This window comes from Mesoplodon densirostris, chromosome 5, assembly GCF_025265405.1.
Source record: "Mesoplodon densirostris isolate mMesDen1 chromosome 5, mMesDen1 primary haplotype, whole genome shotgun sequence".
Classification (NCBI taxonomy): domain Eukaryota; kingdom Metazoa; phylum Chordata; class Mammalia; order Artiodactyla; family Ziphiidae; genus Mesoplodon; species Mesoplodon densirostris.
The window spans coordinates 5,281,625-5,308,548 of record NC_082665.1 but is presented as its reverse complement, the minus strand read 5'-3'; the positions used below and the strand labels follow the sequence as shown (position 1 = coordinate 5,308,548).

The 26,924-nt window shown below is 39.6% G+C and overlaps 1 protein-coding gene across 1 annotated transcript in view; it reads right to left on the bottom strand.

Moving 5' to 3' along the window:
* The window catches only part of DSCAM (DS cell adhesion molecule), a 753,140-nt gene that overhangs the window by 267,002 nt on the left and 459,214 nt on the right, over positions 1-26,924 (bottom strand). Inside the window, exons 10-11 of the mRNA XM_060098767.1 lie at positions 19,976-20,254; positions 4,904-5,023 (exon numbers count right to left, since the gene is read on the bottom strand). Of these exons, the coding sequence (XP_059954750.1) occupies positions 4,904-5,023; positions 19,976-20,254 (399 nt within the window). The remainder of the gene's footprint in view (positions 1-4,903; positions 5,024-19,975; positions 20,255-26,924) is intronic.

Sequence of the window (26,924 nt, the reverse complement as noted above, 5' to 3'; positions counted from 1 at the left end):
GCATCCTGTTTGACTGCTCCCTTTCTCTTCGACATCCAGTCCATCAGCCAGATGAATTCAGAAATCAACTACTCGTCCCTTCTTGACAGCTTGTCCAGGCCACATCACAGCAAAGGCCTGCTAACCGGTCTCCAGCTGCAATTCCTGCCTTCCACCTAGGGCCGACAGGGTCCTTTGAAAACTGTAGGCAGAGCACATGGCATCTCTTAATTACTCCAATAGCCTGCTAAGTTCTGGTGTCCGCAGGGCAGCAGAAGAAAGGAGAGCGCCGCTGTCACAACTCTGACCCACTGCCTGCATTCCCCCCGCCCACCCCCGCCAGGCAAAGCCACATCTTTAAGGTCATCGATGAGGAATCTCACCTGCTGGGACCTCCAGAACCTCCTTTCACTCCACTGCAGTGAGTAAGCAGGACCCAGCTCCAGTGTCCTCCTTGGTGCTTCTGGAACATTCCAGGTATAAACCCACTTCTGCCCCGGCTTTGACCCCTTGACCTTCAGTGCTCCCCCCAGATATGCACATGGTTCATCTCCCATTTCTTTTAAGTTTCTGCTCAAACATTACTTTCTTCTGGGGCCTTCTCTGATATCCCTATTTTAAATATAAACTACTCCCCACTGTTCTCCCACTCTCTACACCAGGCATGCCCTGACTCTTGTCCTTGGACATTCCTCCGACCAAAGCATCCCTGGAGGTCAGAAGTAGCCCTATTTCTGGATGGCCAGAGAGCAAAAGATGTCCAGGCAGCACATGGGCCAGGGCATCAGTTATTTCTTGCATCAGCAGCCCCTCTTTCCCCTTTAGCAGCTAACAAGGGGATGGTCCAGGTCCCCAGGACAGCAATTGAAACCCACTTCCTCCACTATAAATGGCATACATTTGCTTAGCTATCGATTTCTGTGAGCACAGGTAAGGTCCACCATGGTATTAAACCCTGATTTTTTTTTCAAATATCTTTTTGACAAGCAGCCTTGTTTGTTCATGTAAAAAAAAAAATCAGGAGACAGAATTGAATGTCTTAGACTTTGTGTATCCAGACCCAAGGTCAAAACTGTAATAACATTATTTTTCAGGAAAGATTGCTTCATTTCTGCAATAGCTGCCCTTAAACCACTGCAATTTACTCTGGAATTCTGAAGCTTCAGGATTAAATTGCATCTCTTGGAGAAACAGCCTGAGTCTGTGTGTGTGTGTGTGTGTGTGTGTGTGTGTGTGTGTGTGTGTGTGAGACATAGAAGAACTGCACTTATGCTCTTAGTGACTATTTGATTATGGGAAACATATTCCATAAGCAAGGCTAAATTTTTCTTAAGAAACATCTTTGCTACTTGCATGATTAAAATAATAATATACCATTTCCCCTATTCTATTGAAAAATATTAAAAAACCAAGCATAATACCTGGCATTATTCTCATCATAAGAAAGAGGCACTACTATAAACTGTGGGAAGGAGGGTAGATGAAAAAAGTGATGACAAGTGGCCGATATGTATTGAAATCTATAGAAATTGCTTACTCTTTGAACCACAATTCTACTTGTAGAAGTTTATCACCAGAGAGAAAATGGACACGTGTACAGAGATCAATGAGATAGAAGTCACTGTGACATTTTTACGATAGTGAAAAACTGGGAAAAAACACAACATCCAACAGTAGTGTTGGACACACCTGGTTGCCAAGCATCCATCCTCCCCCTTAGTGAAATAACCTGGGTTGTAGTCATGACGGCCGTATGCGTAGCTATAACACAACTTGTAGCCCTGTGGCAAGGGCTGACCTGGCCGGTGAGACATGAGCAGAATTGATTTATCACACAGTCTGGAGAGGTCCTTAGAGGGAACTGACTCAGGTGGGTGTGAGAGCCTTCTCTCTGTGGGCTTCCTCGTCCACGGAAATGTGCAAGTAGCCACTGGACTTTAGTAGCCATTGATTGATAGTAGGAGATGATTTTGAAGAGTGACAGAAGAGAGACAGATGTAAACAGTGTGGGTCCCTGATGACTCAGGGGAGCAAAACTAATCCTGCCCTATCTACTCCCAGACTCCTCTTATGAGAAGGAGTAAACCCTTGTGGCATTAAGTCACTGAATTCAGTCCTAACAAAGGCAAGAGAAGTTAGATGTATTTATTGGTGTATGAATAGAAACTCAACAGAGACATTAAAAAGTCACAGTGAACACCCATATTTGTTGCCGTGGAAAGACATTCATAGCCTATTATTAACTGAAGAAAGAAGGTTGTAGATCAGGAAGACTCACATGCTCGCAGTGTTTTAAAAAACACAAAATTATATGTATATCTACAGATATATATATTTGCCAGGGAGACAGGTCTGAAAAGCTAGATGAAAGTTTACAGTATCGGGACTTCCCTGGCAGTCCAATGGTTAAGACTTCACCTTCCAATGCAGGGGGTGTAGGTTCAATCCCTGATCAGGGAACTAAGATCCCACATGCCTCATGGCCAAAAAAAAAAAAAAAAAAAAAAAAAAAAAACCAAAAAAATAAAACAGAAACAGTAGTCTAAAAAATTCAGTGAAGACTTTAAAAATGGTCCACATCAAAAAAAAAATCTTAAAAAAAAAGTTTGCAGTATTTATCTTTGGTTATTTTTGAGTGATGTTTTTAAAGGGGGATTTTAACTTTTAAAAATTTGTTTGCTGCAATTTTTAATTTTTTCATTAATGATTTTAAGTTGCATATCAAGTTCAAAGGTAAAAAGGCTTCTATAATTTAATTTGCACTTCAGTGATGGGAAGGAATAAGATGTCTATAACATCCATAACAGACAAAGTTTTATTGAATCTATGAAAAACACTCTTTCAAATAAATGAGACATGGAGATGCGTGTGAGAGTAACATGAATGAGAAATTCTCCAAATGGGAAACGGAAATGGTCTGTAAACAAAGGCTAAAACATTTTCAACATTATTAGTAATCTAAATTTGTAAATTAAAACAGGAATTTGTAAATTAAAACAATTCACCCATCACATAGTAAAGAGTAAGGAAAAAAAGGATACTATCTAGTTGGCGAAGGTGCAAGACACACACATCTTCATACTACTGGTCAGTGTGTAAATTGCCCTAATATTTTCCAGTGTGTCCTGGTCCAGTGCAGACCAAGACCCTTCAGTGTGATCACAGTATTTCACTTCTAGGGATTATATAGACATTTCTCCAAAGAAGACATACAGATGGCCAACAGACACATGAAAATACGTTCAACATCACTAACTGTTAGAGAAATGCAAATCAAAACTACAATGATGTATCACCTCACACCAGTCAGAATGCCCATCATCAAAAAATCAACAAACGATAAATGCTGGAGAGGGTGTGGAGAAAAGGGAACCCTCCTACACTGTTGGTGGGAATGTAGATTGATACAGCCACTATGGAGAACAGTATGGAGGTCCCTCAAAAAAAAAAAAAAAGAAAAGAAAAGAAAAAGAAAAAGAAAGCAACCACACAGATGCACACTGAACTAACACACGAGGATGTTCACTTCTGCAGTGTTTGTAACAGTGAGAAATGGAAAACAACCCAAGAGAAAGAAAGAACATCCACACAATGTCAAGCATTAGAAATAATTTTGAAGAAGGTGAGCATCATGGAAAATGTTTGTAACATCTATATAAACTACATGCACATCGATATAAAGTATATTAAATCAAATGTATGCTATTTGTTTCCACGTAATGCAACATAGGGCTACAAGTATGGCCCCAAATAAAAAGTCACGCGGGCAGATACTCTGAATAACGGGCTTTTATTTGGGGATAAAGTGCTTTTCACATGGACAATGTATGTGGCATGCTACAGGGGACTAATCTCAGGGATTTAAAACAAACTTAATCGATTCTCCCCCCAGCCAAATGGTGTCTATCCCTCTCTTTCCTCCCTCTGCTCCTCCTCCCTAAAGGAAATACACCAAAAGGAACTGTGGCAAGTATGCCATTTGTTTTTCTCTGACTGTTGTTACTTTCACAATAAGAAAATGCAACACACTCTATACCTTAAGTCTTAAGATTGTTAGGAAAAAAAACATGATTTATTTATGTATTTGTTGTTTGTTCATCCTATCAGTATATATTTGGCCCTCACCTGTTTAATAAATTACTGAAGGAAGTTATGTGAATGAGAAAGGAAAGAGAATTTCCAACACATTCGTAAGCATAGATAAGGAAACTTTCCTGGAGAAAGTGATAAGATAGAAATAAATTATTTTTACCATGTCTAGAATGGTTCCCTCATTGGCTTCCAACACTGCTCATTTTAATTTATGTACTGTTTACAGTGTTACCTTAATACTGGGAAACGTTGCTTTGCCTTTGAAGAGAAAGCAAGATTAAGGGTGAAATTTTGCTTTTAAAAAGAGACTACCAAGGAGGTGATAGGTAGTTTTTTATATCTATGGTATCTAGGTAAATAAAACAACCAGTAGTTTTATTTTAACCTTCTAAAGACACTTACCCTTACTTATCTAAATACTGGGGAAATAATTTTCCAACAATGAGTAATTCTGACAGTTTATACTTTTTTTTCCATGTGTATGGGCTTGCAGGGGTCCCCAGGCAGATCATGGTCATCCAACATATGTAGTCAAGGTAGAGCTTTCCCAGATAGTCAAGGTAGAGCTTTCCCAGTGCTGAAATAACTTGCATGAATAAACTGCCTCCCCTACCCGGTCTTTCCAAGGGCATGTTATACAAGAACATTTATTTCATGGCCCAAATGAAAACACTTAGGTGGGTTACTAGGGGTGTATGTGAAGGAAGGATACACTTGGTGGAGGTCAGGACGTATATATTTGTAAGAAACATCTCTGCAAGAAATGCTCATCTCATCCTTTAGAATATAACATACATTTGGTAGATAACAAGCAAATCAAGTAACTTCATACCTTTAGAGAATTTCCACACGATGGTGGGTACAGGATAACCCTCAGCTGAGCAATTGAGGATGACAGGCTTGCCATAAATCCCGTCTTGGTCCCGTGGCTGAACCACAAACTTGGGAGGAACTGAAAAGAGAGAAATGCCACCAGTTATTCAGACAAGACTGCAGATTATTAAAGCTGTGGTTTTAAGAAATCCAAGAATTTTAACAAGCATGAAAGTACAAAGAATACTTTACATATATGTGAAAATAAAGCAGATGATTTGTAATTAGGGACCAATTAAGGAAGCAATTTCAGTGCAGGTGATTTTTCTTATTATATCAATGATCTGATGCAGATGGAAGTTGCTTTGCACTGGACTCTGGAGTGTGGCAGTTTGACTAAACCAAGGGAATGTGACATTCTGTGTTTGATCTGTGTTATGGAAGATCTTCAGGGATCCATTCTTGGGTATGAAATGTTTTTAAAACATCCAATATCTATTCTTCCTCTAACAGGAGATGAAGGGAGAATTAATAGTCTTTTCCTAAAGGCAGTAAAGAACACAACATGGTATTGAACATTTCCTGAAAATCTGATAAAGACACATAGACCATTATTTCTGACATCAGTACCCTTCTGAGCCAAAAAGAGACTATGGAAACCAGTTGAAGTGAGGTTCCATGAAGGCTTTATAGAGTACCTATTTGAAAAAAAAAAAAACCCAAACAGATTAAGTAACTACTTATTTGGTGAGTTTTGTGAGATGCTGAAATAAACACTATCCCTACCCAAAATATACACATGCACTCTGCTTAAAAAATACCTTCCAAGAGAACATAAATGTTTTGAGTTAAGTTATTGTGATTTTAAGAGTATTCAAGTCTTAAAGAGAAGATACAGATTCTTCTAGGAAAGGTAGCATCTAAAGGTCTTAGGATCCAGAAATCTTTTCCAGCAGATCAGTGACTAATTACAGGATGGATTGTCAATGAGACTGTCATGAGACTAGGTGAGAGGACATAGATTATGTCCACCATATATCAGATACTTAGCAAATGTGGGAGTTCTTCCCACAACTTTCCACAACTCCTGATAAGACTAATCTTTTCTGCATTGCAATTTCCAGAATTCTTCATTTTGAGGCAAAAATGTGGTCCTGTGTTAGAGATATATAGGAATTCCCGCCACCCCATGAAATGAACTGGGGAGAAGTTTAGAGTCTACATTAGTTAGGACCTTAGGAGCACGTTGAAATGGCATGAGCCATAGTGAACATCACTTTGCCCATCAAACAGCCAAGGAGGGGGGAATAAAATCAAGACAAGAAGCAGCTAGAGATGGAACTCACTGCTATGTTTCTGGAAGAAACAACAGAGAGTGATGGCTGAGAGCACAGAACCAAAGGCTAAACACCTGGATTTGATCTCCACCTTTGCTGCTTCTAGGTGGGTCATCTTGTGTAAGCTGTCAAATGTTTCTTAGCTTCGATTTCCTTATCTGTAAACCGGGAACTCATTTTATAGCATTGGTATGGGGATAACATGATTAAGATTATAAAAGTCAGAAGTGCCTGGAAGGTATGAAGGGTTGTAGGAGTGTTGGTTAATTTAGTAAATGCAGGTGTGTCCAGCTTTAACATATCATTAATAAACACAGTTTCCAACGTGCAAATTATTTAATTAAATAAGTTGCACAGCCAATGGGTCTTTTCATAGTGAGCAATTTTATTTCATTTAGGTGGTATTCTGAGACAAATGTAGTCTATAAAATGTAAATATATTTTTTAAAAGTGATAAGGGATGTGTGTCTCATGGTGAGAAAATTATTCCTAGGGAAAAAAATGCTGGAGATTTTATAGAGCAAAGTTTTCTAGTAAAATTAATCTAACAACCACAAGGGGAGATTGCAAAGTTTAAGACATCATGTCAGAATCATTCTGTCCAGGGTGGAAGGTAAATAGGCAATCATGTCCATTCTGTCTATCTGGATCAAATTCTGCTAAGAGCAAGAAATCTCTTGTCAAATGGGCAGGGTAGCTAATCTCTTGCATTTCCTCTGGAAGAATGTCTAATTATAATTGATCCATGATCCCTCCCCTCGATTTGGTTCTAATCCAAAGCAATATTATTTAAAAACCGATCACAGAGGTTTACATGGAAAATAACCACTGACATATTGTAAGTGTAAGGCAATTACTGAGGAAATGGCCCATAAAATTGAGAATTATCTTTTCTATGCCCCTCTTTAATCTCCTTGTATCAGGTACTGATGATTCTTTCTTGCAAATGTGTCACATATCCTCAAATTCTCTTCATCTTCATTGCCGTGTCCTAGTCATGATGGGTAGACGGGGTGTGTGGTGAAGTGCCTCCATCCATCTGGTTTCAGCACCGCAGGGTGGACAGTTCCATGCATTTTGCCAGGGCACCACACCGAGAACATGAGTCTCTCTTTGCTGTCTCAGGGCCTTCTCTAAAGTAACAAACATCCACCTTCATGGGTGCAACCAGTGAGGGATGGGAGTCGGGATAAATGTACTGCCTCTCCATCCTCCAATCCTATTGGACAACTCTAAGGTGTGCTCTATGTTGTCTGTGCTTCTCAAACATCAGAGGGTGTCAGAATCACCTGAAGAGCTGATTAAAGCCCAAGTTGCTGGACCCTGTCCCTAAAAGTTTGGACCCAGTAGGTCTGAGGCAGGATCCAAGACACTGCCTTTTCTAATAAGCTCTCAGGTGATGCTGAGGCTGCAGATCCAGAGACGACCTTTGAGAACAACTGTTCTGTGCGACGCCTTGGAAGGTTCCCAGAAGGAATGAGCCCCAGTTGCCCACAGCAGCAACCAGCTCATTAACGCAACTTCTACTGACTTTCCCCCTCCTTTCCTAATCTCATTTCCCTTCATTCTTTCACTCTGGGATCCAGGAATTACATCTCAAATAAGTGATCTACAGCCAGTCCTATACCTCACACTCTGCTTTCAGCGGAACTTAACCTGAGACAAGGCTAAAACTGGCTCTTATCTGGATTTATGAAACAGCTTCCGAACTAGTCTACCTGCTACCTACTGGCCCACTTGAATGCATTCTGCACACAGTGACCTGAAAGATCCTTCTAAGAGAGAAATCACAGGATGTGACTTCCCTGCTTAAAATCATCAGTGCCTTCACATTGTCTCTTGACACAACTGAAACACTTACGATATATAAATAAATAAATAAATAAATAAATAAATAAATAAATAAATATATATATATATATATATATATATTTCTTTCTTTCTTTCTTTCTTTCTTTCTTTCTTTTTCGGTACGTGGGCCTCTCACTGCTGTGGCCTCTCCCGTTGCAGAGCACAGGCTCCAGACACGCAGGCTCAGCAGCCATGGCTCACGGGCCCAGCCACTCCGCAGCATGTGGGATCCTCCCGGACTGGGGCACGAACCCGCATCCCCTGCATCGGCAGGCGGACTCTCAACCACTGCACCACCAGGGAAGCCCCCCCTTATGATATTTTGAAGGCTCTTTATAACTTGGGTCCTTGCACTCCAGCTTCATCTCTTGACATTTCCTCTTGTAAGCTTTGCTCCAGTCTATCTATTCTCCATCTCCCCCTGGGTCTCCACATAGGCTTCTGTATTTCTTTGTTTAACAAATGATCAGTTAGTAGTATTTACATCTCAGCTCAAATTTCACTTAGTCTGGGACACCTTTTCTGTTGCTGTGGACAAGGCTGAGTGCCTCCACAGAACCCTGCGTCATCATGTCATAGCCTTTACCACACGTTTGGTGTTGCTGGTTTAAATACCCATCTCCCACATCTGGCTGCACACCTGGGAGAACAAGAACCATGCCTTTCCTGCAGACCATCGCACCCCAGCACATAACACAGTGCTGGAACACAGAAAGTATTCTGAAAATATATGTTGAATGGACAAATCAATAAGTGGATATTATTGTTCCAGTTTTAAAGACTAGGAAACAGACCTTATCCAAAGTAGCATGGCTCAGTTAATAACTCAGATCAGAGTGACCCCAATGCACAAGGTCTTTGAGGAGGATGGGTCTAGAAGCACCATCTAACAGAAGAAAGCAGAGAGCACTGCAGGACGATTTTGGCCAGCGAGATACAGAACTGGAGTTGGAAGGATTCAGAGCTGTTGGCACTGTCATGATTTTGGCCAAAACTTATGATAGGACCTAAAGACTGAAGACTCTGTATTGTCTTGGGTATAATTCCTCAAAGTTGCTGGTTTCCCTTTTTTTTTTAAAACTATATTTTGGTTTCCTTTTATTTGCAGAACACTTTATTTGTGGTGAACATATCCACCAACATAGTTGGTTTTCCAATAAGGAGGCTTTTCCAGTGGGGATGAGGGTGATTAAAGAGATAGAAGGGATGGGTTCAACCAAATAATTATGTTGCATCCCCAAAAGGCAATGCAGGCCACTGTTGCCATACATTTCTATGAATCATAATTGCGTTCACATGCAATACTCCTGTCCCCCTAAAAAGAGTCACGTGAGATGTATATGTTCTAAAATACCCAAATCCTGTCATGGGACCCATGTAGCCTGACAGTATCCGAAGTCTCAAAAGGATTCCTTTGAGAGAGTTGCCTACTTCATGATGCTTAAGATGAGGGTTGTTTAAGATACGTGATTTTTGGCTTTGGTCTGTTTATTAAAGGGAAGAATTATTTTTGCTGTTTTTAGGGAGGAATAGGACAGGTATATAATAGGACAGGAATTTTTCAGTGTTAGGTGCAGTCCAGTGTTTTATGTTTGGAACTCATGGCCTCTAAGTAGCTATATATTTCCAAAGAATGTATGTAGGTTTCACTATCTGTCAACAGGGACAGGGATTCAGTTTTATTGAAGGTAAACCGAAGCTACTTGGTGGTGGCAGGGGAGGACGGGGGTCCTGTGTAAATAAATATTGCCATTCTCTGCTGTATGGCATTTAGTCAAGATAGTAATTGATCAAAGTCTAGGTAAGAGTTAATTTATGACACTGGAAACTAAACTCCAGTGGCTTCCTGTCATGCCCAGAATAGATAACCTGCCCACCCCCCTGCTTCTCTCCGACTAAACAGTGAGCACACTGGTCTCTTGCTGTACTTTGAACCCACAAAACCCACTCCTGACTCAGGGTCTTTGTACCTGTTTGTCTCTCTGCCTGTAACTCGCTTCCTACAGAGAGACCTGTGACTCACCCCCTCACTTTGGTCAAGTCTCTTTTCAAAAATCTCTTCAGAAAGGCTTACCCTGTGCATCTGAAAATTCCATTCCCTTATCACTATCAATCCTCCTATCAAGCTTTACTTTTCATACCACAGGTAGACACCTGACATCATCTGTGTGTTCATTGCCTCTCTCCTGCACTGAAATGTAAGGTTTTTTTTTAACTTTTTACTTTATATTGGAGTATAGTTGATTAACACTGTTGTGTTAGTTTCATGTGTACAGCAAAGTGATTCAGTTATACATATACATATGTATCTACCGTTTTTCAAATTCTTTCCCCATTTAGGTTGTTACTAAGTTTTATGGGGCAGGGACTTGCTCTCTGTGTGTTGATCACCATTGTACCCCCAGCACTCACAGCATCTATTATAAAATAGGTGCTTAACAAGTATTTGTTGGAAAAATGAATGGATGAATGAAGCAAAATGATAGCATGAATATAGTATCATAAATTGGGTCCACAAACAGCAACTAGAAAGTAGCCTTGTATAAGTTTTCTTTTTCCTGCCAAATAAAGGTCAAGTAAGGGTTTTTTAGATAATGTGTTTGTTTCACTATGTGCCAGCTCATCATTAAAAGCCAGAAACAACAGACCTGTCATAAGATATAAAGAAGTATAAGAAAACTGACCTTTGGAATCGCAGATAGGAAATCACAGTGTTGGTAGCTTTCCTCGCAGTGGCGCTGAGCCAATAATAGGAACCAAAGTGCAGGCGTGTTTTGCCACTAAGTTCAATCCTTTCCCTCAAAATGGTTTCATCTTTGCCAAGGTCACCCAACTGAGTGTGACGTTAGGGTGATCATCCATCCACTGCCAGTGTAAGTCATGAGGCACATGCATAAGTGCTAAGGGTTTTTTCTTTTAACTTCCCTTATGATAACAGCTAATTTATTTTAAATTAAGTCTTCATAAATCTTCCCAGTGATCCAAACTATTAAAATGTGCTTAGCTTTACAATGGCCCAAAGTCATATGACTCTGGTGTAAGGAATAACTAAGAACTGGGTTCCCAAATTCCAGTTCAATCCTACCCTTTTATCCTATACCTCAGCCTTAACGTCTCAGGTATCACGTCTATCTTCCACACACAATTTATCCCCAACTCCTTCAGTTTCTGCAAAAATATATTGCACTATTACCTTTTTGACTGTATTCCCTAGGCCACCATTCTAATTAATTGCCTGGTACTTGGGATTACCCCCAGCCTCTTCTATGTAATGTGTCCTCAATCATGCACCAAAGTCATGCAGATGTGAGCGGAAGGAAGGGAGAAACAGAAGAAGAGCCGGAAAGGGAGTTACCACCTGCTGGCTTATTATGTGCCAGGTGCTGTGGTAAATACATTCTTTTTTTTTAAACCCTCAGAAAACCCCTATTAACTATTCTCCCATTTTAGGAATAAGAAAATTGGGATAAAAATAGCTTAAGGAATTTACTCAACATCACACAGCTAATAGGTGTCCAAATTGTGATAAGGATGGAAGGAAAAAGAGAGGAGAGGGAAGCAGGGATGGGGCCTGGGGAGTCAGTTGACAGGCCAAGGGGTCTTCCTTGGGTTCCCTTATCTGTAGAGACACAGCCCACTGACTGCTACCAGACTGGTCTCCCACCCCTAAAGGCAATCAGTTCCAGGACTTCTGAGGTTCCCCATCACTTCCCACATCAAGCATGTATTTGTTCAAGGCAACAAGCAGGCGGGCTAACTATGACAATGGCACAATAGCAGCTCTGTTTACAATAGCCAGGACATGGAAGCAACCTAAGTGTCCATCAACATATGAATGGATAAACAAGATGTGGCACATATATACAATGGAATATTACTTGGCCATAAAAAGAAACGAAATTGAGTTATTTGCAGTGAGGTGGATGGACCTGGAGTCTGTCATACAGAGTGAAGTAAGTCAGAAAGAGAAAAACAAAATACCGTATGCTAACACATATATATGGAATCTAAGAAAAAAAATGTCATGAAGAACCTAGGGGTAAAACAGGAATAAAGACACAGACCTACTAGAGCATGGACTTGAGGATATGGGGAGGGGGAAGGGTAAGCTGGGACGAAGTGAGAGAGTGGCATGGACATATACACACTACCAGATGTAAAACAGATAGCTAGTGGGAAGCAGCCACATAGCACAGGGAGATCAGCTTGGTGCTTTGTGACCACCTAGAGGGGTGAGATAGGGAGGGTGGGAGGGAGGGAGATGCAAGAGGGAAGAGATATGGGAACATACGTATATGTATAACTGATTCACTTTGTTGTGAAGCAGAAACTAACACACCATTGTAAAGCAATTATACTCCAATAAAGATGTTAAAAATAAATAAATAAATAAATAATGGCACAGCCTCTGTGTCTTAACTGGTGCTTTTATCCCTCACTGACCTCAGAAAATGTGTCTGAATATGCCTCTGGCCTCCTTCTACTCATTCAGTAAATGAAGAGAAACTGGAGAGCCCTGCTACTATCTGGGTGCTGAGGACATAGCAATTGTTACCTGATTCAATTCTCCCAGCAATTCCAAGAGGTAAGTCTCATTATTTCCATTTTACAGATGAGGAAACTAAGACTCAGAGAAACTCAATCATGTTTCCAAAGTCATATAGAAAATGAACAAGCAAAAATGTGGACCTTGGTTTACTTACTGAAAGTTCCAGTGTTGCTGTATTTTTTTTTAATTAATTTATTTCCTTTTGGCTTTGTTGGGTCTTCGTTGCTTCCTGCAGGCTTCTCATTGCGGTGGCTTCTCTTGCTGTGGAGCATGGGCTCTAGGTGCGTGGGCTCAGTAGTTGTGGCTCATGGGCTCTAGAGCACAGGCTCAGTAGTTGTGGCGCACAGGTTTTGTTGCTCTGTGGCATGTGGGATCTTCTCAGAACAGGGATTGAACCCGTGTCCCCTACACTGGCAGACGGATTCTCAACCACTGCACCACCAGGGAAGCTCTGTTGCTATATTTTTTATTTTCTTTCTAAACCTTACTTATACACCAAGGCTGATGGTGCTCACTCCTTCCATGAAGTCTATCAAACGGCACTGACCTCTCCCTTATCAGAAGTCGATTTGCTCTTGTCATTAGCAGTCTGTCACTTGGAGACTGTCCAACCACCCTCACGGAGACAAGGCAACTTCAAGGTCTCTTATTCTATTTCTACTTTTCCCAAGCTACATCTCAGGCCGAAAACGTTAAAGCCCCTAAGAGGAAAACATTCTCTAATTTGAGTTAAAAATTTAAATAAAAACCCATATAATTATTCTCTAACATGGCTTGCTATTTTTATGTGGGTTTTGTTTCTCCAACTATATCTTTGCATATTTTTCATGAATCAAAGGACGGATTATGTTCCAAAGTTAGTGAGTCTACAGTGTGCAGTATGGAACACTTTTCATTCCAAATGGCAATAATAAATAAGATTCCTCATTTTACCAAAAAAGATCTATTTAGCTTATCCAGAATGTGATCTAGCTGAAGTGGTGATAAAATTCCACCTCTTGACCATTCAAACTAAAATTTGAAATTCTGAGAGCAGCTGCCTGATCTCTAGCTATACAAAAAGAGAGGCTGTCACCCACGGCAGGCATTAGTCATCCAGGGAGAAAGTGTCCTGCTCCAATCACTGTGTACTAAGGGCAGAAGGGAAACAGATGAGTTGGCGACTCCCCAACCCGACACCCAGCACAGTCCTTGCCTGGAATTCTTGCACGTCTGTCCTCAAGGCTTCTCAAATATTGCCCTCACACATTTCCCTCACACAACTGGCCATTAAATACTGCAAAGTATCTTCTGTTTTGCCCATCCTATGACCACCTTAGCTCCAGACATCATCACTTCTCATGAGGACTACAAAGACCTCCCCTTCAGGCGTCCTACCTAGACTCATTTTATTCCAATGTGTGACTCGTCCTGCCATGAACCATATGATTTTTCTGCTTTAAATCTCTGCATAAATTTCCATGGCCTCCAGACCTCTTCCATAGAACAGAAAGCCTTCAAGATGTGGACCAGACTTAGCTCTCAAGTCTCACCCTTCATTTTGCCATTTTGCACACCATTCCCCCAGACACAGATGTATCTGCCCTGTCAAGCCCTCCTGCCATTGAAAGTAACAGACCTTCTTCCAGGAACATGATGTCTTCCTTCCTCTCCTCTTAACTACTTGCTATATTTTCTAATCCTTCAGGATTTCTCCCTCCCTTCTGGAATCTGCCTCATTCCCGCTGGATCAGGAGTTCTCAATGGGAGGAAATGAGCTTTCATCATCCCAGTGACTACCCCAAGGCCTGGTGGTTAGGAGTATGTGCTAAGTCCTTTGTTGCTTCATGATGCAATAAGGGGAAGATAAAGCAATGAAGGACAGAGCAAATGCAGTCATTTGGGAGTGGGTGTAAAAGTTTATATCTATCCATTGATATTTGGAAGACATAAAGCTTAGTGATTTTTTTGTTTTCTTTTGCAGACAAGTAAGACACAAGAAAATACTGAACTCATGGGACTGTTAAGTTTTTGAAAAAAGCAAGCAAAATAATGATTGCTACAGACAAGGACTTTAAAATAGAGAAAGCTTCATTAGAGAGTTAAGGTTATCTTGTAACCCTTATCTAATTAATTCATTTTAGCCGTTGCCATTCCAACTGTAATTAAAAGAAGAGTAGGCCCAGAGAAAGCTGCCTTGACTTTATTAAGGTTTATTTAAAGGTGATTATTTTCTGAAATCAGCATGATGATCTATTATGGTATCTATGCAACATGAGCTCAAGAAGTGGCCCAGGTTTAAATTTTAATTCAATGAATCATAAACCCATCTCCACTGTAGCATGGGCTAAGGAAAGTTGTGTACCTTATGTGCCTTATATATTCTATTAAATAGAATTAACAAAGAGATATATTTACTAAAAGTCATGTTGAAGTTAGAATATTTTCCATATGTGTTATAAAATATGATACAGCCCATGAGGAAGGAGTGCAAATAAGAGCCTTTAGCTTTAAATCACTGAGTATTAATGCCAGAAGGGAAACTACTTTTTATTGAGGCCAGCCACTAACCTGTGACACCTATTTCATACAGTGCCTTTCAAAATATCATTCGGGTTTTGATAAATGATGTCTCCTCCATTGTCAGGAAAGTTAATATTTTGTGAAGGAAATTATTTCATTTTTGAAGAATTTTGAATATTAGAAAATTTACATTTAAATTTTTTAAAAATTGAGGTGCAATTTATATACAGTAATATTCACAGGTTTTAAATGTACAGTTTGATAGATTATGCAAAAATCTGTAAAATCTACACCTTATGATGTGCTATGGCATGGTTTTTCTTTGTGCTTATTTTACTTGAGCTTCATTAATCGTTTTGACCAGATTTATATTTTTCACCACATTTGAAAATTTTCAAGTCATTACTATTCAGATCTATGCTTTTCCTGTCCTTCTTTCTGAGGCTCTAACTATATTTATATTGGACTCTTCGACATTACTCCAAGCTCACTGAGGCATTGTTTGCCATTTTAAGTCTTTTATCTCTCTAAAGAATTTGGATCTTTTTCTTGTGCCCTCTTTTCAAGTTCAGTTATCCTTTGTTCTGCAGTATCCAAGATCCCACTTGATATATCCAGTTAATTTCTCATTTCAGATATTGTGTTTTTCAGATCTAGAATTTCCCTTTGGTTCTTTTTAAAAAATGTTTTATACTTCTCTTCTTGCATTCCCTACGTATTCACTCATTGCACACATCTTTTCATTTGAATTTTTGAAAATGCTTATTATAGCTACTTTAAAACCTTGCCTGCCAATTCTAACATCTGTATGCCCATTAGGCTGTTTCTTTTCTTTTCTTTTTTTTCCTTTTATTTATGGCTCACATTTTCCTATTTCTTCTCATAGCCAGTAATTATGTGCAAGGCATTGCAGATATGCTATGACATTGAGAGTCTGGATTTTGTTGTCTTCCTTTTAAGAACACTGAATGTTATTCTTGCAAACAGTCGATTTACCAGTGAAGAAATTTAATCCTGTCAAGGCTACCTGTAGGCTTTCTATTAGGGCTGGTCTAGAGTAGCCCTTATCCCAGGGCTAGATTAGGCCTCTCTTAGTGTGTGGCCTCTTCTGAGATTTTAACTGAATTCCCTGTGTGTTCTCCACTCTGGCTAATCAGAACTCCAACGTTTCTCAGGACTGTGTGACTGCTGGAATCTTTATTCATCTCACATACTCCTGGAAGTGGTTCTCTGCTAGATTTCATAGGGTCTCGCCCTATGCATGTGAAGTGTAGTATTAAGCTAAAGACTCAAAGGGAGCCCTATACAGATTTTTAGAAATCTTTCTTTGAACAACTCCCCACTCTCTAGTACTCTGCCCTGAAATATCCAGCACCTCAATAGTTCTAAGTGTCTATCTTTGTTTTTCATCACCATAAAAATCAACATTATCTATTTGGGTCCTGCATCCATCTATCATGGTTTGGAAAGTGCACCAAGAAAAAATATGGGGTGAATTTGGGGCTTAACTCATATATTTCTCTCCTCTCTAGGACCACAGCCCTGTACTGCCTGTTTTATGTTTGGAAAATGGATACTTTATAAAGTTGTGTCCAGTTTTATAATTGTTGATGGTAGGAGGATAAATCCACCGCATGTTACTCTCTGATGATCTCATTTGATGAATTTTAAATTTATCTTTTAAGTTACTTGACTCAAAATCTGTCTCACTGAAATTTCCAAGCATTTCTGTTGGTTCTACTTTCTGGAGCCCCACCAAGGCTATTATTACACTAGTTTGGACATATTCCACTGGTTCAAAGAACCCAATTAACTAAGTCAAGGACTTGGATCCTGTAATTATCTCTTTATCCTGCCACATACTTTTTTCCTCTCTATTGGCTCATTCCCATCAGTATGTAAGCTTCCCTTGTCCCATGTCCACCTCGCCTCCTGTCATACCAACATTCCTGAAAATACAAAAATAGTTGTATTTTCCTGAGTTCCCACACATTCACCTCCCTTTCTTTTTTCAGGCCCACTAATCAGGGATTCACTGCAGCCACGCCACTCTACAAGGTAACAGACAATATCCACCTTCCTAAAACCCAGTGAGCAATTGTTGGTTCTCCTCTTTTTCTACTTTCAGTGGGATTTGATATATTTTATCACCGATCTTTCTTGATTATTTCCTATTTTGCTTTCAGGTTCCCACAGTCCACTGGATTTCCTCCTATTTCACTGGCTGCTCCTTCTTCCTGTCTCCTTTGCTGATTCCTCCTCTTATTCTGGGACCTTAAATTTTGGAATGCCTTGAGTCTAGACTTTCTTGTTTCTCCCACATCATTGTTTCCCTTGTGACAACTGCTATTCCTTGTATCTTCTCCACTTCTGTAGAAGACACTTTCATTTACCTTATTAGGCAAAATATGTACCTCAATTAACAATTCCTCTTTCTCTCTCTTTGCAACACTCACTTTATATACATGCTTTGTTTGATTCGTCTCCAAAACATATTGCAAATTTGTCTGCTTCTCATTACCTTGACTGTGACCACCTTCACTCAAGGCACTTTTTATCTTGCCTCGACTTCTGAAATAGCTTCTTACCTACTTGCTTTCTGGACGAATCCATTCTTTCCACAGCTGCTAGTGTGATGATTAAAAACACAAATCAGGCCACTAGCCTAGTTAAAGTCACCAATGGCCCCTCTTTGCATTTAGAAAAAAACCTCCAGACTTCTAAAATAGCTGCATATTCAAATTACCCAGGGTGCTTGGACTTAAACTTGGCTACATATTAGAATCAACTCAGGGATTTTACAAATTCCTGGTGCCTGGGTCCCACCTCCAATGATGGTTATTTAATTGGACTTCAACCTGGACATCAGGAATTTTTTAAAGCTCCCCACATAATTTTAATGTGTGAAAAAATTCAAAAACCACTAACAGGTGATTTTGAATTGAAAAAAAAAAAAAAAAAAAAAGGATAATGCCCCAGAGATCTGGGAGATGGATCTACTCCCAGAGATAATGATTTAGTTGGGCTTAGTTTGGACCAGAAAATGGTCATCAATGTTTTCTTAAATCTCCCAGGACATTTTATGGTGAAGCCCGGATTGAGAACCACTGCTCCCTCACATTATCTTGTCCTTTACTATTTCTCCAGCTACTGACCTGCTTGTGAAGCACATTTCCTTTCTTGGGGCTATATCACCTAACTAGTGACTTAATGTTAATTTCACAGAACCTTATTTAACATATTTAAAAAACAACCACATGGAGATACTAATCAGATCGTGATCCACTACATTATCCTGATTGGCTAGGCTCAAATCCAGGTCATCTGACCTTTGCCTTGGTCAAAAAAGTCTAGTTGCCTTTCCTGCGAAGGCAAGTGATTCACAGAACACTCATGTACATTTTTATGTAGCAGTTCTGTTCTCTGACCTGAATCCTTCAGAACAGATTATATCGGAGACAGGCTAATGTACTCACTGCTTTGCCCTTCACAAATGATAGTAAGAGTCAGTTCTCCTTATAAGAAAACACTTGGGAAGCAGTACTAGATTGGCTCCCATTTTTATCCATCTTCAAAAATGGGAAAACAATTTCATGTATCCCAATTTTATTAGCATAAGGCCATTTGTACCTTTGTTTTGTATCTAACTGAAGGTAGATTTTCTTACTCACTCAGGGAAAAGCTTTTTCACAGATACAAAGTTGGTGCCTTCATATGAAGTCTAAGTATGCTCCACTTTATTTTGTTGGCCAGTAGACAGAATGAGCATTACTCTTCAACAAGAAAGGAAGGAGAGGGGTCATGTGGACAAGGTGTAAGGACTGAGGAAGGACATGGGAACCTATTGCTCAAGAAAGAGTCTGCTTACATCTATTGACTGTCCTGCAGGTAATGGAAATCATCCCCTCCTGAAAATTACAGTGAGAGTCCTGTGTTCGAGGACTTTAAAATGCAAACAATCAACATTAATATAAATCTTTAATTTCACACAGTTACTTTTGCAATGTGGATGAATATTCTACCGGTAGATGAACACATACAACTCTAGGAGAACCATAAAATCACAGAACATCCACGCTCAACAGACACTGGAGAACACTAGCTTCTCATTTTGAAGATGACAAGTGTGAACGTTGATGGGAATTTGTTGACTTGCAAAGAGATTTGAAATAAGACTGTTGCTTACATTTTAGGTGCATTGAGAGCCCTGGCAAAGTTTTCTACAAGTTAAACCATCTTATTTTAATTTTTTCCATAAATATTGTCACACTTTGCTTAATTTAGTAAATGATTCAATACCTTTCCAAAATAGACATTTAATGCTCAACAGAAGGGAGGAACAAAGAAAACCATATTTCTAAAACTAAAATATAAAAATATAAAAAGCTACTATTTTTTGACTTTAGAAAAACTGTGATATATGGCTTTGGCAAATATTATTTTTAAAAGCCATCAATCTAAATGATAATATAAAAAGTGCTATATAAAATAAATACAACACAGCATGAGCTCATGGATTTTGGGCCTCACAAGTCACTGGGTTAATGTAGGGAAGCCTTATTTCACAAATTAAATCCCAAGGTCCCCACATCTCATTCACACATTTCTTCTCTGCTGATTTTCTGAAACTTCACATTTTAGGTAAATACACCTTGGCTTGGAGTTTAGGGGAGTTCATAATTGGCTTCTATAGCTGTGTGTGTGTGTGTGTGTGTGTGTGTGTGTGTTTGAATGGGAAGACAGGGAATTCTTATGAATTCTGGTTATTTTCATAACATTTCAAGGAAACACCATTGGTGAGTGCTGTTGAATCTGACTGCATAGGTGCCATGCATCCTAAGTGTCTCCTCACCTCTCACAATTAGTTGGCTTTGGTGCTCCACAGCTGCTGCCTCATTGCGGGCTATGCAGGTGTAATTCCCATTGTGCATCAGGGAGAGGTTGGAAATCCTTAAGGAGCTCGTGAAGTCAATGTTGTCAATGGTCACCCCAAGGCTTGCTGGGATTGGCCGGCCATCCTTCTGCCAGGTGATGGTGATGGGTAGGTCCCCTGAGACCACAACACACGGGATGAAGACCCGCTGTCCAATGGAGAATCTTGGAAACTCAAAAGGTTGGATAAAAGGTGGAACTGAAAGAAAAGAAAAGAAAAAGTAAGGGAGGAAAGACGATAATGAACTGTGTAAATACTCTATATTTTTTTCTTTAAACCTTTTGCATGACATTGAAAGAGTAATACAAATCACGGCTATAGCATAAAAGTATATGAACTGGTAGAAGAGTTGAAATTGTGCTCTTTTGTTATTTGAATTTTCTCATTGTTCTAAATGAAAAGCATGGCTTGATTTGTACTTCAGCAAATATGCTTAATCACATTTATTTTGATAAATTTTTTTAAAATTCAATAATCATTTTTATTATATTTATTCTTTATTTTTTTGCGGTATGCAGGCCTCTCACTGCTGTGGCCTCTCCCGTTGTGGAGCACAGGCTCCGGATGCACAGGCTCAGCGGCCATGGTTCATGGGCCCAGCCGCTCTGTGGCATGTGGGATCTTCCCGGACTGGGGCACGAACCCACGTCCCCTGCAACAGCAGGCAGACTCTCAACCACTGTGCCACCAGGGGAGCCCTCAATAATAATTTTTAAAGGAAACATTTCAGTTTCTGCACTTTTCAGTGTAACTACTATGAAAGAGGGACCTGGGTTTGGTTTTCTCTTAGAAGGTTTTAAAAATGATGTGTACAAGAGGAGATTTCTTTCCTGCTTTGCTAATATTAGGAGTACAATTACTGTTCCCTCTTCAATCCATTCCACATCTTGTTAATACTTTAAGCCTATTGAAGAAGCAGAGATTCCAGTTTAATTGTTAACATTTTTTAATATCTAACATCCAACTAATAGCAAATGTTAATTTAAAAGATTTGTGTTAGGATACTTGCATCATTACTCTGCACCCCTCAATTTTCCACATTCCTTGCACATGACCTTAAGTTATGAACTGGTCCGTGGCCAGTTTTCCGAGTTGTGGAGATGTGTTGCTACTGAAGATAAGGTTATATAGTCTTCAGCTCGGCCAGCCTTGGACACAGCCAAGCTCAGTCTGGAATGTTCTTTTTTGATTTAATTTCCCTAATAAACTCTTATTCATCCTTCTTATTTGTCATGGGGTCATGGGCTAGTTATCAATATCCTCTTCCTATCAGCCTTTTGGGGTAGTTATTCATAGATTATTAAGATTATTAAGCCAATAATAACCTAATATAAACCAGTTATTATATTAGGTGATTTTACAAAATGAAGTTATTAAACAGCAGGATGTCTACAAAGTTTATTCTTTAAATCAGTCATAGTCTCCTTTCAATTATCAAGTGAGGGGAGACAAAAGGGATCCAGCTGAGAAACATCTGAATGGAAACCATTCATTCATTCATTCATTCACTCAAGAAGTGCTTACTGAGCACCTGGTACGTGCTCAATACTGCACTGTGTGTGCTGGACAGACAGCAATGAACATGATATACATCTGTACCCAGTGGAGCTTTCATTCATAGTCATAGGCAGCGGATGTCAACAAAGTATAGCAGTGGTTTTTCTGTAATTTAATATTATTATTACTACTCCTGTATGCTTTCAAAAGAAGTTGGAAGTTAGAATTGCAAGTTAGTCATTAGCCAAATTGCAAATTAGCCAGAGTTAGTAAGCAGGTGACTCAAGTTAGGTTTTACCAGAGAAACAAACAAACAAGCAAGCAAGGAAACAGAGAGCTGAAAGTACAGACAAGCATATTCAATGTCAAAACTGCTGTGGATCCTCATTGCAAAGTTAGAACTTTGGGTCTGCAACAAGTTGATCTGATGCTAAGAGAAAAAGATCTCAGGATGAGGTTCTACCTGGTGCTTATAACCAATGAGTTAGTGATATTTTAGAAATGTGGATAGTATGAATTTTGTTTTTGTTTTCTTTTTAAATTCTGATCACTCTTTAGCTAATTCTTGCCTCTGTTCTTGAAAAGTAGAGCCCTTTCTCTATCCTGTAACTTTCTTCTGCTATAAGAAGATATTCTTATGCTTAATAAATATTGACAGCCTACACCCTGCATAGATCAAGTTGGATTACACTGTGTTTGTTCATAGTTGTTTGTCATTAGGCAGGGAAAGTGCCAAGTTGTAGCAAAAGTGCTTGTATTTCTCTAAATCTTGCCCCAAGTGTTACGAATGTTTACTCCATATTAAGTATTAACACTTAATAAGTTGACATTTTAAAAATAAAAAGTAACTATGTTTCCTCTTCTTTGGTTTACTTACACACAGAAACCTAATTTTGAGTCTACTCAGATAACCCTAAGCACCCATTGTTGGCTTGGTGCTTTTTATCTGAATTGAAGATCATTTTTCTAAGATAAGAACTTTGGAGCCAGACTACCTGGGTTTAAGTTCAGCTGTGCTACTAACTAAAGTCATTAGCACCCCTACATGCCTCAGTTTCCTTATTTGTAAAGTGAGGGGGGCTGCTGTGAGCAGTGAATGAGCACAGGGGTCAGAGACTTTCACATGCACCTGAGTTGGTTTCTTAGCACCGATTCTATTTCATAAGCCTTTAATATGAGGAAAAAACAGAACAGTTAAACAAAATATTAGTGGGCAAGGGAAAGGACTCTATTTCCCTTATTAGTTACAATATGGAGAAGAAATATATAAGGACTTACTTTCTAAGCCCCAGATCAAGAAAGAAAAGTAAGGGCTTCCCTCATGGCGCAGTGGTTAAGAATCCGCCTGCCAATGCAGGGGACACGGGTTGGAGCCCTGGTCTGGGAAGATCCCACATGCCACGGAGCAACTAAGCCTGTGTGCCAGAACTGCTGAGTCTGCACTCTAGAGCCCGCGAGCCACAGCTACTGAGCCCGTGTGCCACAACTACTGAGCCTGCACTCTAGAGCCCGTGCTCCGCAACAGGAGAAGCCACCACAATGAGAAGCCCGTGCACCACAAGGAAGAGTAGCCCCCACTCCTGCAGCTAGAGAAAAGTCCACACGCAGCAACGAAGACCCAGCGCAGCCAAAAATAAAAATACATAAATAAATTTTAAAAAAAAGAGAGAAAGAAAGATAAGATGTAGCACCTCTGACCTATCTATTTAATAAGAAAACAATATGGGCTGTAGGCCGTTAATAATTATTAAATACAAGAGTATCTTTTTTATAGCAGAAGAAAGTTATAGGACAGAGAAAGGGCATAAGCATATTATTTCTGAAGAACAGAGGCAAGAAGTAGCTACAGGTGAATCAGTTTTTAAAAATTCATGCTTTCCATAATTCTAAAATATATGTAATTCACTGGTTTATAGAACTGTAAGAAGTATAAGTATAGTTCAATAAGTAAATTTCAAAACGTTTAGGTATAAAGTGACACTGCTGGAAATGAAGATTCCAAACCAGTGAAAACAAAGGTCAGAAAGTCCAGGCACTAACCCTCACTCATGTCACTCAAAGGATAATCCCTCTCTCTGAACATCGTATTTTAAACTTCTGCGGCACCCTTATTATCTCCTTTCTTGGTCTAAACCAGACGCTGAGAATTCAGACATATTGATGAGGGCTCAGTAAGAAGCCACAACTGGTAAGGTAAAGGTGGGGAGAAACGAAGCATAAACTATAAAGAGTAGATACAATGCAACACACACAGCACCTGGGGACATTTTTTGCTGGGGCACACTGCTCTTAATAGCCAGCTTTTTTTTTGCAATTAATACAATATCATAGTGCATAATTAAGACTCTGACTCATAAGTTATTGTTAATATATTACAGGGGAAAAGGTAATATTTGAAATATTTAAAAATGTATTTATAAACAGAAACTATCCAAGATAGTTAAAATAAAATTTTCATGATGAAAGGAAGGATTTAGTTAGAGGGAAAGGTCATTTTCCCAGAATAATGTCAAAATCAGGTTTGTAACTTCTTATTTTGCCTGGCACATTACATTGGGATGTACTTTATTTTTTTTAACACAAATTAAAAGACCTGTGTGTAATGTCACTTCTTACTACATATGTTGCTTCAGCCACGAAATAGAAGTCTGCTGTACAAAATGCTTAAAAATATTTTAAGGGGTCCAGAATCTTATATTTTACATGTATAAGATATAAAATTAGAGGCAAAAAGTAAACCAAGTGATTCAAAAACTCTTGTAATGATTTTGGTGAAGCCAAATCACCTGTTTGAGGCACATTGTTTATTGTGTCTGAGTCATTATGTCACCTTTTAAGGTAAATTATCTGAATCTTATTGACAGTAAAACCTTGTAACAATACAGGAGCAGAAATTCTGAATGCGACCTGCAGCAGGTTTCCACATAACCGTCCTTCATAAAGTATATAAATATCTGCTAAATGTCACTTCTTACCAGGCTTGTGTATTTCATTCTACATAATGCTGGGGGTTCCGTTCTCTGAGGCAGTGCTGAGCCCTTGAATACTGTCAAATGTTAGTTTAGATTCTTATTCTTTCTAAACCCTTAACAAGAACATTAAATGAGGCTAATACATTTCTGTGTCTTGTCCCTCAAAAATTAACTAACTGTATATTCTTTTTCACAGGGGACAAAACAAGTTTTACTTTCCCCCTCACCCAGAGTGGAGGATGACATACTGAAACAAACATAGTTGTGTGTTGGCCAGTCTTGAGTAGCTAGCAGTGTTATCTTGATCCAGTTTTTTTTTTAACTCTATGATTCCATTTCTTAATGTGTAAAATGGTGACAGTGACACAATTCATGAGTGTCAGGAGAGGGCTTTATGTAACATGCCAGCCCCAGAGCCCAGGTGGTACCTAGAAGTAACTCAGTTTAGCATCCTTCTAACTTTCCTCTTCTTAACTCTTTTTTTTTGTCCCAAGGCCCATAATTCACTGGGAAAATCAAATACATTTCATGCATGTTGAGCCATATAAGGCTCTATTTCCATTGCCATATATAATTTCATCAATTCCAACATTTTGTCATTTCACATCCAGTGGTAATTTTACTCCATGAGTCTCCATACAGAAGTCTCAGGTTGACAGCTTTTGGTATCAGGTTGCTCAGGGAGCCTGCCTCAAGCCAAAGTATTCTGAGTCAAGGCTGTGGTTATTTTCATCTTTCTAGCTCCTTTTCTCCATCCTGTTTAACAATCCTTTTCTTCACATCCTTTAAGACATTTTCTTTTTATAACATTTTACATGTTTCATAAGGTCTCCAAAAATTGCATCTCCTAATCCTGCCCATTGTGGGAATTCAAATCCCATGGCTGATCTCTGAGAGTTCAGTCCCAATTACTCTCCCATTTTAGAATCCGTATGCCCATCAGGGATGCCTAGAACCTGCGTAGGCTCAGGGCTCTGTACTGTCCATCCAAATACAAGCTGTGGCTCAAAAACCATGAGGCTGGTGAACACGTGTGACTTGTGGGTCTAGCACATCGCTCAATGGACTGTCTACCCATAGAATTGGTTCTTTGTCTAATTCTGCTACTTTACAGTATGCTTTAGAGTACAGAATTGTAGATTACTGCCCCTATGTGATGTAGTCCTCCATTCTGTTCACACAACACATTAAAATCTTTCTCCATCCCCCCCAAGAGCCTGTTGTTCAAGATTTTATAATAAAATGTATGACACGTGAATATAGTGATTTATGTATGAGGCTGTTTCCTAAGTAGAGTGACCCAGGAGGCAGGAGATATATCGAGTTTATCTTTTATACTTCCCACAACTAGTGGAATAAATGGTGCCTTGTACATCTTAACTGCATAATAGTTTTTGAAAATACCTTTTAAGAGGTGATGATGAACATGTGTCTACATTTTGCACATTAGACAATCCTGGAGTTATGAATACAAAGGGAGATACATCCAGGACATAACAATGATGAGATGGTGAGATGGGAAGGACAAAGGTGAGGCTGCTATTCAGCCTGAGTAGGCTTAGGGTCCATGAAGTTTATGATGTGATAGAAGGAGCAGACTAAGCAATTCCCAAGTGGTTGGTCACTAAATCTAGAAACTGAGAGGCATGCATACTTCTCTCTTGTTCTCAATCGTATCATCTAATAAATCACTAAATCCCTCAAGATTTCCTGGTCTAAATCTCTTTTGAATCAGGACCTTTCTATGCATTCCGACTTCCACTGCCAGAGTCCTCTCTTATCTCTCACCAAAATAATAATTATTTTATTCTCCCTGAAATGCATGTCCCACATATCCACCACCAAAGTGTTCTGAAATGCAAAACCCACCTGAAAACCTCCAAGTGTTCCTAGAGTATAATTTCCAAGATCCTTTACCCTCCAGGATTGTCTAATATGCCTACTTCTATACCTATCACTCTTTACCCATTTTTGCATTCATGTTCTCACAACAAGTATTTTCCGTGCACACATATTACATGCCACATGTCCTAGGGGCCCAGGACTTCTAACTAGTCTGAGCCACCCCTCCCCCTACTGTGAGGGCAAGTTGGGGAGATAAAGTCAAGACCTGGCCTTGCTTATTCAGGTATAGCCACTGGTGCCAACTCTGAACCACTGTGTGAGCTTGTTCCCCTGAGCTGAGTGACTTCTGCCAGAGCTGCTTCTGGCTCACCATGAATTGGGCTGCTGGTCCTTGGCCTGTACCTGCTGAAGTGAGAAGGGCACGACCAGAGCCCTCCAGAGCTTCAGGAGGGTACAATGCACAAGTAAGTAGGGCATTGCTGGGAGCCGGCAGGTGCTAAATAAACAGAGGCTTAAGCACGTGCACATAAATGTGGGCTTCTTTGCAAGCCCTT